Raw genomic sequence first — 15,092 nt, 5'->3', positions numbered from 1 at the left:
TCTTATAACACTGGGAGCAGGAAGTATTACAGCCTGGGCATAAATCCTGTCATGATCTGGATACAAAGAGATTGCAGAAAGCTGAGACCTGGAATGAAATTAAGAGATCAGAGATAGACATTGGACTGTTGGAGCTATTTCTATCCCTCATTGCACAGACCTCCAGTTAAGAGAACTACAGTGAAGTTTTTCACTTAATTTAACCACCCTCTAGTAATTATCACAGAGAGCCCTGGTGTTGTAGTGGTTAAAGCAATTGGCTGCTAACCAAATGGTTGGTGGTTCAAACCCACCAGCCACTCTGCAGGAGAAAAAGGAGGCAGTCTGCTTCCATAAAGATTTACAGCTTTAGAAACCTTATAGGGCAGTTGTACTCTGTCCTTATGGGTCAATATGAGTTGGAATCATCGACTCGATGGCAGGGGGTTTGATTTGGTTTTTAGTAGTCACCACTGAGACAGTGTGAATAGTGTGAGGAAGCACGGGAGAGAACAGCTCTCTCATTTGGATGAATTTGACCTTTGGTCTCCTTCTGTTTCCAGCACTGATGTCCTTCTCCCCAGTTCAGAGTCCTCTTCTGTGTACCTGTGCTCTGAATGTTGTCCCCCAGCTGCTAGGATCCCTCAAGCCACTTTGTCCAGGCTGAACTTCCACACATATCCTTCACTCCTTTATTCATTCCAAAATATCTTGAAGCAACCAGTATGGGCAAGGCTTGTCTAGGAAACTTCTGAAATCTTCTCTTCATATTGTTTATTATTCACTATGCTTAGTTCATATGATCAGAATTTAAGCTTCTCTTGATGAGCTATCACATGTAATAGATTGCTGGCAAGGCAAGAGGGGCCATGAACAGGGCTCCCTAAATAACAGAATTAAAAATATTGGTACATCTAGAAGGCTACTATGGGCTCAGACCAAAACAGAACACTGGTGAGAATTCTAAATGTCAAAGTAAGAAAATTTGTCTTTATTACTGTGGACAAAACCTAGATTCCCGGATGACAATTATACAAAATGGAATTTACTTCATGATTCTTGTACTTGTTATCACCATAATATAACAAAATCTCTCTGTAAAGCAGGGTATAAGATAAGATCTTTTGCCTTAAATGCATCACAAAGAAAAAAAAGAGATAGTGATTGAAAAGTATTCTGTACACATATACACACATAAAAGTCCCATTAAAATTGAATATGTCATTAGGATATTAGAAATCATTGGATAATTTTAAACTAACTAATACTCATGATAATGATTTGGGAAACTAGAAAGGTTTTGAACAATTATTGTTAGTATATATGCTATAATGTATTTTTAAAACAAAATTATTTTAAGGATTTCTGAACTATAGGAAGCATCCAGTGTAAGGTAAATACAATAAACATGTAGATGAGCCAGAGATATTCATTTCTCCAGTAAATCCTTGTGAAACAAGTATAGCATTCTCTGAAGAACAGGAACAATGTGACTCAAAATTGACAACTACCAAAGGACAAACCTTGCTGAGATATAGTGAGGGCAGCTTTGAGATGTCTGAGCACAAAACCCAGGCACAGAAGGTTGTATAAGAAGATTGGTTAATGTCCTGAGGAGATAGGAAGTCAATAGAGATGTCACCCCTCTTCCTATTTTATTTCAAGGAGCTTTCTTCCTCATCTGATCATGAGGAATCACAGCACTGTCACTGAGTTCATCCTCCTTGGGTTGTCTACTGACCCCTACATCGAAGCTCTGCTCTTTGTGCTCTTCTTGGTGGTCTACTTCCTGACTCTGATGGGGAACCTGATGATGCTGCTGGTGATCGGGACTGATTCACACCTCCACACCCCCATGTATTTCTTCCTGGGTAATCTGTCATTCCTGGATCTCTGCTTCTCTTCTGTCACTCTACCTAAGCTGCTTGGGGACCTCTTGTCTGAGAAGAAGACCATCTCAGTAGAGGGCTGCCTGGCTCAGGTCTTCTTTGTGTTTAGCACTGCAGGGACTGAAGCCTTTCTGCTCTCAGTGATGGCCTATGATCGCTATGCTGCCATTTGCCACCCACTGCTGTATGGCCAGATGATGAGCAACCAGCTCTGTGTGAAGATGGTGTTGACTTCATGGGGCCTCGCCTCTCTCAATGCAATCCTCATTGTGATCTTGGCTAATAACTTGGACTTCTGTAAGGCCCAAACACAAATACAGCACTACACCTGTGAGCTGCCCTCTCTCTTCCCTCTGTCTTGCTCTGATACTTCCATCAATATCAATATTCTGATCAGTTCCACTTTATTGCATGGGCTTGTAACCATTCTCCCTATCTTTTTTTCATACTATTGTATTATTTCCACCATCCTGAGCATCAGCTCTACAAGAAGAAAGGCCTTCTCCACTTGTTCCTCCCACCTCCTTGCAGTGATCCTGTTCTTTGGTTCAGCTTTGGTTCGCTATCTCATGCCCCCCTCTGGTTCCTCCCTTGATTTGCTTGTCTCCTTGCAGTACAGTGTGGTCACTCCCATGCTGAATCCCCTCATCTATAGCCTAAAGAATAAGGATGTGAAGATAGCTTTGAAAAGAACACTGGAAAAATATCTGTACTATTTTAGCTAATGAACAAAGATAGTCACACAGCAAAATTGCAAAGATTGCGTTATCTCTGCATTAGCTCTTTTGTCTCCACTCCCTTCCACTACATAGTGTCAAATACATGCATGAAAGAGTCCAGAGCTTGCCTGAACACACCCAATCTAATTATTCCATGATAGAAGCTCTTGACTTTTGCCCCCTATTTGGAAATTTTGTGCTCTGTTGATTGGGAAAAGAATATGAGGACAATCTTCCTCAAAATGGATCAATAAGACAACACAATAATCAGGGATAAAGGTAAGATCCAGAGATGATTGTTTTATGAGATTCAGCATATGGAGTCTCAGAAAGAAAGAACTTAAGAACAAAGGAAAAATTCATTAAACAGAAATTGAATATTTTCAAAATGGGGACTCCATTAAGCTTTCTGTACAGTGTACATGTTGATGGCTTCCCTCATCCTGGATGATTGTCTTTGTTTTGCCTTTATCCCTTCTAACACTTACTAAAAGTATCTCTATTGAAAAAAAGGTTTTCAAATTGCAAACACTTGGATTTTTTTTCTTGGAAATTTTTAAGATACTGTCTTAGTTATCTGTGCTGCTATAATAGAAATATCACAAACAGATGACTTCAACAACAAAAATTTATTCTCTCACAATTTAGGAGGCTACAAGTATGAATTCAGGATGCTGGCTCTAGGGGAAGGTTTTCTTTCTCTGTGTCTCCTTGTTCTAGGAGGTTCCCAGCACAAGGACCCCTGGTCCAAAGGACACACTGCTGGCTCTTCTTTCTTTATGGTAGTTGTTCCCTCTCTCTCTGCTCCCTTCTCTCTCCTTTTACCTCTTAAAAGATAAAAGGTAGTGTCGGCCACACCCCAGGGAAACTCTCCTTACATCAGATCAGGGCTCTGACAGGATTAAGGTGTTGTAGCCCACCCTAATCCTCTTACAACTGATTGGCTTATCACATCAGATCATATAATAGGGATTGTTACATAACTGTCAAATTACATCATTATATAACTACCAAACCACTGAGAATTGTGGTCCAGTCAAACTGACACATATTTTAAGGAGCCACAATTTAATCCATGATAAATACCATTGCCAAAACATCTTATGTTAACAAAATGGGGAAACCACATGTAGAATATTATAAAATGGGAACACTGCATACTAAAATTAAAAAATGTTGCTAATGAAGTAGTCAGCATAGAATTTCTACCCTTAAATGCACTCATTAATAAATAAAAATAATAATAATTACAGTTTCTGAATATTCAAAACAAAACGTAATGTAAAAAGGAATTCCTGCATGATACAAACAGATAAGAGCTCGACTACCAGCTAAAAGATTGGCAGTTCAAACCCACCTAGCTGTATCTCTGGAGAAAGTCCTGGTGATCTGCTTCCAAAATTTATAACCTTGATAACTCTATGGAACAGTGCCACTCTGCACAAATGGGGTCACCGTGAGTCAGAATCAACTGATGACAATAACAATAAATGTAAGACAAGGATAAAGAATTATTCAGATAAACAAAAGCATAAATTAATATATTAGAAAATAGAATCAAGAAATAAATCTAAGCTTTGGCTATTCAAAAAGATCTATAAAAGTTGATGGGACTTTGTAGAATACATTCAAGGAAAAGAAAAGAAAAGAATAATAGCATCATTGATATAAATAAGAAAAATTACCAGGCAACACTATGAGTCTATAGCAATTATTTTGAGTAGCAGGATTGTGTTTGAGTTTCAAGTAAAATTTAACTCAAAAAGAAAATAATCCATTAGATTTGTTTAAAAAACAATGTAATATCAAAAAACTAACTTCAAAGGAGTTACAGGCAGAGATGACTCTTTCAGTTGACATATTCCAGACTTTAACATTCAAAACAGTCCTATGTTATATATATTTTTCTAGGGGACAGATAATATGAAAATTTTTCAATGCACTTACAAAGTTAAAATAACATTTATTCAAAGCTCACAATCCTCTAATGATTACATAGGCAACAGTCCTAAATAAAATATTAATCCATTGAATCTGAAAGTATACTGAAAGAAGAATAGTTCATAACCAAATAAACCTTACTGATTTGATTCCTCAGGAACTATTATTCTTTCAATAATAATAACCTAATCAGTAGTTTAAATGAGAACAATCATATGTTTACTCTGATAGAGTTTCAAATGGCATAAAATAAAGTCCAACAACCACTTCTACCTGAAAGTTTAATAAACAAAGATCAAATGATTTTTCATTTGAAACCAAAAAAAAAAATTAACTCTGAACAATATCTGACCACTTCATGATCATGATAAAATGCTTCATGATAAAATGTCACATTGGAGGAATTACAGTTAAAATAAATAGCAAGAAAGTACTTACTATCAGTTAAGGGAAATATATAATTTATTACCAATGGAAATAGATGAGGATAAAATTGGGTATTAAATTTGGGTGGGAGGATTCTATCAATATTTGGAAGTGATTTGATTATCTACCTAGAAAACTCTATTAGAAATGAAAAATTATTAACATACCAGGAGAGTGTAATAAGGTGAACATTTAAAGATATTCATGCTAGTTTTTCTATATATCAACAACAGCTATTAAATTTTAAAATATACATATCATGTAGAAAAATCCATTCACTACAGTATGATAGATATAAAATCCTCAGGATTAAACTTAATAGTAAGTACTTAGAACTCATATAAATAAAATGACCAAATTGAACTAAATGACATAAAAGATGTTTAAACAAATGGAGAATATATTCATTAGGCAGGCTTTCATCTTTACATAACAGAAAATGTAATTAAAAGTAACATACACCATAAAGATAGTGTGGTGCAGTGAATTACTTAACACGGCTCTTCTAGCCAGATTACTGGGTAGGACTATACAAATGTAAGATGGCCCACCAAAGAAATTGGATAGCTTGCTAATAACATAAATAAGGTACATGGTATCCTGTGGGGGTTCGACCATGAAAATAAGGTATATGGAACCCTAATGTAGGGCTTAGTCATTTCTGCCACCTTGCTAAAATGAGCCATCCCGAGGCAGAAAGTGGTATCTCACTGCCATCAAGAGAGAAGAGCCAGGAGTGAAGCGCATCCTTGGGCCCAAGACCCTATGCTCAGATGGCAGCAGCAGAAGCAGCAGAACTAAGAGACTGGCATGAGACAGAGTAACAGGCTTTCCAGCCCACAGAACAAGAAAGCTGAGTGCCTTTGGGCAGGAGGCTTGCTGGTAGTATATGTTGCCTCTTTAGGTACCTACAGACAAAGCTAAAATAGATTCATAACACTGGCATAAGCAGGGCAAAGGCTGGGGGAAGAGAGAAATGTGCCTATATCTTTAGTTACTTCTGATCCTGAATTGTAGCCTGTTACTTCCTTAATAAACCCCACAACTATAAGTATTGTCTGTGAGTTCTGTGTGACTATTGCAATGAATTACTGAATCCAGCAAAGAAGTAGAGAATGTCAAAGGAGGAACAATTGAGGCAATAATTGGTAAAAAGTTTGGAGGATGATGGTATGTGTGACCTCTGCCTCATAGGAATAAGCCTTGGGCTCCTGATGGTCATTTTTCTCTCCACCTTGTGAAGTTAGAGGTCAGACCTTTTGCACACTCTTTTTGCAGAAAGTTATCATTGACTTAATATGAGATCTCAAAAGAGAAGTTTCCAAAATTGGTTCAACAGCATAATAGAATCCTCAATGATTTAGGCTTTTTCCATCCATCTGCTATGCCATTCCCTATGTATTGGATTTCATCCTCAGGCTTTTTCCATGCTTCTGAGGTTCTAGATATTGTAGTCTTATAAATACAAACCAAAGATAAAGAAAGGGAACATGTTAGTTTAGCCTGTCCTGGAACTTTGCATGATGGAATCATTCTAGATACTAAAATTAAATATAATGAAAATATACAATTCTTGATGAGGAAGTGAAATGTTTAAACTCACATACATTGCTAGTTGGAGTATAAATTTATTCAACCACTTTAGATAACTGTTTGACAGTATCTACTAAATCAAAATCATACATCTACTCTTAGATCTATTCCTATGTTTATACCAAAGAGCAATGAATGTACATATCCAGCAAAGACTAAAATGTTCATAATACCTTTATTCATAGCAGCCAAAAACTGTAAATAATCCAAATGTCCATCTGTTGGAGAATGGATTGGAAAACATAGTATATTCATACAATAGAATGAATGCTGTTATTGGTACATAGAAATTTTAGGGGAAAAAACATGGAAAATACATGGATAAATCTCATATATAATATATGACAGAAGCCAGACACAAAGAGTACATGTGATATGAAGATAAAGACAGGAAAATTAATAATTGATTAACACAGTCAGAATAGTGGTTACCTGTGGGGAACAGCTTGACTTCTGGCAAGATGGTGTAATAGACAGACAAGCTATACAGACCTTCTACAATAAAGAAACAAGAAACCAACTGAAACTGGTACAGAAGATAATCTAGAACCCTGAGTTTTGAAGGGCTGGATAAAGAAGTGGATAAAATACCAACTAGAAGAAGAACCTGAGTGAAAACAGTAAAAAGGAGATTAAAGATGCTGTGGGCTGTTGGCTCTCCTGACGATATGGCTATCTTGAGTATTTTTATGTAGCATTCTGATCTGGGCAGCAACCCAATAAGAATCAGCTCCACTTGACGAGGATTGCATGGGCAACTCCGCTGTTGGCTGATGACTAGAAAACAACTGTGCCTACATAACCCAGTCAAACACACATCTTCTGCAGCCTCACCCACTGGGCTAGGGTTGTCACTGGTTTCTGCACCAACTGATCAATGATAGATAGCACCCAATACCAGCCCAACTCACCCTCAACTGTTCTACACAAACAGCTAACAGAGATCTGCATAACATTCGTATCCTCCTTCACACCCACCAAGAGATAGGTTACGAGTGCCTAAATGCTACAAAACTAGCAAACCAAGTATCACATCAGCCCTGCTCACTCAGAAATATCAAAATATCAATAGGGAATTATATACACACACACAGAAACACAAACACACACACACATGTATGTATATCAATTTGGTAGTTGGGGTTGTGTGTCGACTTGGCTGGACCATGATTATGAGTGGTTTAAGCAGTTGTGATGTGGTTCTTCCAGTAATGAGATCTGATATACATGCTTTCAGCAGCCAATCATTCGAAAGGGAGTTTCCTTAGGGGTGTGGCCTGCTTCCAATATATAAAGGGACATCCTTGGAAAACTGGGGAAACTTCTGTGGATATGGATCCTGTCATGCTGCCTGCAAATGTTCTCTGAGCCTTATGATCATGGATTCATCATCTCCCAAACTCAGCAACCTGTTACACTGCCTTCCAACCTTGAGCTTGTCAGCCCCTGCAGCTGCATGAGTTGAGAAAAGCCTCCAGCTTGATGCTTGATCCAGTAACATGGGACATGCCAGCCTATAATACCATGTGAACCATTTTTCTAAAATAAATATCTCTTTTGATATATATAAGCTTTACTGGTTTTGCTTCTCTAGAGAACCCAGTCTAAGACACTGGATGAATTACACTCATATACAATCATTAATTAAATATAAATATAATGACATCACAATGTCTTGGAGACAATTGACAATCCCAGTTCACACAAAGAAGCAAGACAAAGTAGCACAAACAAGGGACTGGAATACAGAGCCAGAAAACTTGCCTGAGGGAGGAAGAAGTGGCATTGGATCTACTTAATAAGGAATTCAAAATAATTATATTTAGTTATCTTCATTAGATTGAAAGAGAGATCAAGGAAAACACTGACAAATCAAAGAAAACACAGACAAAACTCTAGAAGAATTTAGGAAAGCAATACAAAACCTAACTGATAAACTAAGTGAATAATTAGAAACCATGCAAAAACAGCAAATAGAATTCCAGAAGATTAATGCAAAGATTTCAGAAATAGCACATTAAAAGGGCAAAGGAGAAGACCTGAATCAATGCAAGACAGAATTAGTGAAATTGAAGATGTATCCCTCAATAATACTTTGTTGAGGGATTAATTAGAAAAAGAAAAAAAAAAAAAAGATCAAAACAAAATGAAGAAAGTCTAAGGTTTATGTAGGACACCATCAAGAGAAATAACTTACATGTGCCTGGAATTCTAGAACAGAAAGAGACAAATAAAACCACAAAGAAGATTTTCAAAGATTTGTGGGGATAAAATTTACCTAATATGCTAAAAGACCAGACATCTACTCAAGTTCAATGAACCCAAACAGAATAGACCTCAAAAGAAAATCATGAAGGTATATCATAATAAAACTACCAAAGCAAATAAACAAAGAAAGAATCCTGAAAGCAGCATGGGAAAAAACAAAAGTTGCCTACAAAGGGTAACCAATGAAGCCAAGCAGATAAGAAGACAATGGGATAACATATATAAAACCCTGGAAGAAAAAAAATTGCCAACCAAGAATGATAAACCCAGCAAAACTGTCACCGAAATATAATGGCAAAATGGGGACATTATGAGATAAACAGAAATTAAGGGAATTTGTTAAGACCAGGCCAATCTTATAAGAGATACTAACAGGAGTCCTTTGGACAGAGAACAAACAACAGCAGACAAAAACCAATGATTAACACACATGATGACATAACCCAGAAACCAACCCAATATAGAAGTATTCAAAGTAAAATAAACTTACAATAATATGAACAAGGAACCAGAGACATCAATTGGTAAATGAGGACAATTACAAACCAAAAAAGGGGAAGTAGTTACAGAACTTCTAAACAGTGAGGAAGTCAAGAGAGCTGCAAGATAGAATGGACTGTTCTAAACTCAGTGAGAAAATTATAAATCACAGGGTAACCTCAAAGAAAAATGTTAAACCTTCCTATCACAATAAAAAAGAGGACAAGCACAAATATTTAGCAATACTAAAACAATAGCAATAAAGGAAATGCTAACACAATTCATAAGCATAATAGCTCAGCAGAGAAAATTATACAGAACAAAGAAACCAGGAACATCATGAAAAAACACACAACAAAATGACAGCAACCAATTCATACTTGTAAATAATTACGCTGGATATCAATGGATTAAATGCACCACTCAAGAGACAGAGAGTCACAGACTGGATAAGAAAACATAACCCATCAATATGTTGTCTACAAGAGACACACCTTAAGACAATGACAAAAATAGACTAAAAATCAAAGGTTGGAAAAAGATATATCAAGCAAATGGCCACCATAAAAGTGCAGGAGTGGCAATATTAATTTCTGATCGAATTGACTTTAAGACAAAAACCACCATATGAGACAAGGAATGACATTATATAATGATTAAAGGGTCAATTGAACAAGAAGATATAACCATAATAAATATCTATGGACCCAAAATACATAAATCAGACATTAAGAGAGTTGAAAAACCAAATAGATGACTCCAAAGTCATAGTGGGAGACTTTAATACACCACTTTCAATGAAAGATAGAACAACTGGAAAGAAACTTAACAAAGATGCAGAAGAGCTAAACAATGCAATCCACCAACTTGACCTTATAGACACCCACAGAGCACTTCACCCAACAACAGCACAATGTACATTCTTTTCCACTGCACATGGAACATTCTCCATGATAGACCATATGTTAGGCCATAAAGCAAGCCTTAATAGATTTAAAAACAATGAAATACTGCAAACCATCTTCTCAAATCACAATGCTATCAAATTAGAAATCAACAATAGGAAGATGAACAGTAAAAGAGCAAACACATGAAAGAGGACTAACACCTCCTTATGAACAACTGGGTAAGAGAAGAAATAAAAAATTAAATTAAAAAATCCCTTGAATCAAACAAGAATGAAAACACAACATACCAAAATCTTTGGGACACAGTAGAAGCAGTGATCAGAAGCCAATTTATAACAATGAATGCACACATCAAAAAAGAAGAAAGAGACAAAATCAACACTTTAAACCAACATTTAGAAAAAGAACAGCAAGAAAGCCTATAGTCACCAGAATAGACGAAATAATAAAGATTCAAGCAAAAATCAATGAAACAGAAAATAGAAAGACAGTAGAAAAAATCAACAAGACTAGAAGTTGGTTTTTTTAAAAAAAGATTGATAAAATTGACAAGCCAGTGGCAAATTTAACAAAGGAAAAGAGAGAGAGAATACAAACAACAATACAAATACAAATAAGAAACAAAATGGTCGACATCACAAGAGACCCAAAAGAAATTAAAAGGATAATATCAGAATACTATGAAGAACTATACTCGAAGAAATTTGAAAATCTGGAAGAAATGGTCAGATTTCAAGAAACACACTACTTACATAATCTAACACAGATGAGGTGGAAAAGTTGAACAGACCCATAACAAAAGAAGAAATTGAACTACGATGCTCATGGATAGGAAGATTGAACATTGTGAAAATGTCAATTCTACCCAAAGCAATCTATACATTCAATGCAATCCCAACGCAGGTCCTATCAACATTCTTTAAGGATATGGAAAAACCAGTCATCAACTTTATATGGAAAGGAAAGAGACCTTGGATAAGCAAAGCATTATTGAAGAAGAATAACAAAGTAGGAGGTCTCATACTCCCAGATCTTAAAACCTACTATACAGCCACAGCAGTGGAAACAGCCTGGTATTGGTATAATGACAGATACATAGACCAATGGAACAGAATTGAGAACCCAGAATAGATCTATTGACCTATGGCCAGCTAATCTTTGACAAAGGGCTGAAATCCATTAAATGAGGAAGGGAATGTCTGCTTAACAAGTGGTGCTGGCAAAACTGGATATCCATTTGCAGAAAAATGAAAAAAGTTCTGTACCTCATACCATACACAAACCCGACTCCAGAGAGACCAAAGACTTAAAATGTGAAACCTAAAACCAAAAAGTTCCTCAAGGAAAAACTAGGGGCAAATTTAGGGCCCTAATATATGGCATATATGTATATACATAGGAGCTCTGGTAGCTTAGTGCCTAAGGTACTTGACTGCTAACCAGAAGGCTGGCGGTTCAAATCCACCAGCCACTCCTCAGAAGGAAGATGGAGCAATCTCCTTCCGTAGTGATACTGCTTCAGAAACCCAAGGAGGGGTCGCTATGAGTCAGATCTGACTTGACAACAGTGAGTTTTGTTTGTTTGTTTGTTGTTTGTTTGTTTTTAATACATGGCATAAATAGACTATTAAGCTTAACTCAAAATGCACAAAGAGCAGAAGATAAACTAGATGAATGGGACCTTCTAAAAATTAAATTTTGTGTGCTTCCAAAGACTTCTTCAAAAGAGTTAAAAGAGAACCTACAGATTGGGAAAAAATATTCACCAATGACATATCTGATAAGAGACTTATCTCTAGAATTTATAGAAAACTCCAACATCTCAACAACAAAAAGACAAATAACCCAATTAAAAAATGGGCAGAAGACATAAATAGACACTTCACCAAAAAGGATAATCAGGCAGCTAATAAACATATGAAGAAATGCTCACAATCATTAGCCATTAGAGAGATCCAAATCAAAACAACAATGAGATACCATCTTGCCCCAGCACTAGTAGCAAAGTTCAACAACACAGAAAATAACAAATGTTGGTGAGGATGTGGAGAGATTGGAACTATCATACACTGGTGGAGGGACTATAAAATGATATAAACACTGTAGAAAGCAGTATGGCAATTCCTTAAAAAGTTGGAATTTGAAATACCATTTGCCCCAGCCATTCCATTACTAGGTATATATCCTAAGGAAGTAAGAGCCATGACAAGAACAGATATATGCACATCCATGTTCATCACAGCACTATTTACAATAGCAAAAAGATGGAAACAACCTAGGTGCCCATCAACAGAAGAATGGATAACCAAACTATGATACATATGCACAATGGAATACTATGCAACCCTAAAGAATAATGTAGACTCTGCAAAACACTGCATAATGTGGATGAAGTTGGAGGATATTATGCTGAGTGAAATAAGTCAATCACAGCAGGACAAATACTGTGTTAGACTGTTACTGTAAAAAATCAAGGAAAGGTTTATCTATGGAAGAAAAATTTCTTTGTTGGTTACCAAGGGTGGGAGGGGAGGGGGGAACACTGTTAGATAGGTAGAGACAAGTATTGACTTCAGTGAAGAGAAGGGCAATGTGCCAAATATGACTGATCAACACAATGGCATTGAGGAAGAGGAAGACATAGAGAGGTGCATGGGAGGTGCAAAGAACAAAGAGGAACCCTTTTGCACATACAGTACTGCATTGTCAGTGAAAGCAAACATGGGTATATGGGTGGACAGATGGGTGGACAGGCTGAACTATTAGGTATGTCTAGTCATGGGGTAGTGTGCCCAAAACCATGTATAAGGTTGGCAGACAATGTTTCTATAAGTGTATTTGATTGTTCTTTAAAAATTCCTAAGTATATAGAAGAGCTGACAAGAGACAAGATTGTAGTCACTTCTTGGCCACAGCCAGCTACCCAGAGGGAGCAAGTAGTTGGACCTGTGGGCTCACGACCATAGTTGCATGGGACATCAAGCTCAATTGGCATAACATACTATACAAAAACATTGTTCCACATCCTACTTTGGCAAGTAGCAACTGGGATCTTAAAAGCTTGCAAGCAGAACTTCCAGTAAGATGGAGTTGTAGGCAGACAAGCGACACAGACCCTCTTCAACAAACAAAAGAAAAACCAATTGACAGAGATACAAAAGATAATCCTGGAGCCCTGAGCTTTGAAAGGAACTATGCAGAAGTGGATTAGGCACCAGCTAGTGGAAAAACCCAAACAAAAACAGTGATTACAGAGACAGTCGGAGCTGTGGACTCTCAGCTACTCTGACAGGACCGACAGCGTGAATATTTTCAGGGGGTGTTGGGACCTTAGACTTGACCTAAAGATCAGCCCTGGTCACTAAGGGCTGCAGGGGCAACTGCGCTGGTGGCCTATGACTAGGTAGAGAAACAGTAAGGAGGGAGACAACCTGAGCTGTTGATTTTCTGCTGTCTGGAGGGCACAGCCATTTTGGTTGTTTACACATGGCAGCCATTTTGAATATTTAGAGTGACTGAGGGTGCAGCCATTTTGAATCTTTACAAGTGGCAATCATTTTGGATTTTAAAGTGACAGCATTCTCATTAGGATTCCAGGGACCTAAGAACAGGCTCTGTTTGCCAAGGTCAACAGGGATATACAAGAGGCTGATAACAGGAAAGGAGACAGGTGGTGAGTGTATAAGTGCTGTCAACTAGTGAATAGAGGAACACAGCACAGTACCCTGCTTGCTTAGATAACATCCAAACAAAACAAAGAGAAAGAAAATCACGGGCAAGTCACTCCAACATACAATCACTAATTAAATATAAACACAAACACATCGCAATGCCTCAGAGACAACAGACCATCACTGTCCACACAAAGAAGCAAGATAAAGCAGGAGAAACAAGGGACCAAGATACCGACCCAAGACACATCCCTGAGGAAGTGCAGCACTGGAACTCCCTGATAGGGAATTCAAGAGAATTATATTTAGGTATCTTCAACAAATTGAGAGGCAGATCAAGGAGAAAACCCTAGAACAATTTCAAAAGACAATGTTGTTGTTGTTATGTGCCATCGAGTCGGACCCGACTCATAGCGACCCCTCCTTGGGTTTCTGAGGCAGTATCACTACGGAAGTAGATTGCCCCATCTTCCTTCCACAATACAAGAACAAAATGACAGAATAAATGAAAAATTAGAAACAATACAAAATCTACACACAGAAATCCAGAAGATTAATACTAAATTTTCAGAAATAGGTAAGACATTGAATGGACAAAGAACAGAATTGAATCAATGGAAGACAGAATTAGGGAGATTGAAGGCAAATACCTGAACACCTCTTTGGAAAGGGATCAATCAGAAAAAAAGATCAAAACAAAATTAAAACAGTTCATGTGGGATACCATCAAAAGGAATAGCCTATGTGTAATTGGAATTCCAGAACAGGAAGAGAAAAATAAAACCACAGAGAAAATTGTCAAAGATTTGTTGGAAGAGAATTTTTCCGGTACAATGAAAGATGAGAATATATCCATTCAGTAAGTCCAACGAACCCCAGACAGGATAGACCCCAAAAGAAAATCACCCAGATATATCACTATCAAACCTACCAAAACCAAAGACAAAGAAAGAATCATGAGAGCAGCATGGGAAAAATGAAAAGTTAACTACAAGGGGCAACCAATAAGACTAAGCTTGGATTTCTCAACAGAAACCATGCAGGCGAGAAAACAATGGGATGGTATATATAAAACCCTGAAAGAGAAAAATTTCCAATCAAGAATTATGTACCCAACAAAATTGTCCCTCAAGTATGAAATTAGGACATTTCCAGATAAGCAGAAATTAAGAGGATTTGTTAAAACCAGACCAACCTTACAAGAGATGCTAAAGGGAG

The 15,092-nt window shown here is 37.1% G+C and overlaps 1 protein-coding gene across 1 annotated transcript in view; it reads left to right on the top strand.

The window, feature by feature from the left end:
* Positions 1 to 1,666: 1,666 nt before the first annotated feature.
* Positions 1,667 to 15,092, top strand: part of LOC103194530 (olfactory receptor 8S1-like) — a 57,445-nt gene continuing 44,019 nt past the window's right edge. Inside the window, exon 1 of the mRNA XM_042780541.1 lies at positions 1,667 to 2,126. Coding sequence (XP_042636475.1) covers positions 1,667 to 2,126 — 460 coding nt within the window. The remainder of the gene's footprint in view (positions 2,127 to 15,092) is intronic.

Source organism: Orycteropus afer, unplaced genomic scaffold, assembly GCF_000298275.1.
Source record: "Orycteropus afer afer isolate SDZICR_OR568_19922 unplaced genomic scaffold, OryAfe1.0 scaffold00045, whole genome shotgun sequence".
NCBI classification, from domain to species: domain Eukaryota; kingdom Metazoa; phylum Chordata; class Mammalia; order Tubulidentata; family Orycteropodidae; genus Orycteropus; species Orycteropus afer.
Note: the sequence above shows the minus strand (reverse complement) of the source record. Positions and strands in the feature narration are given on the sequence as shown.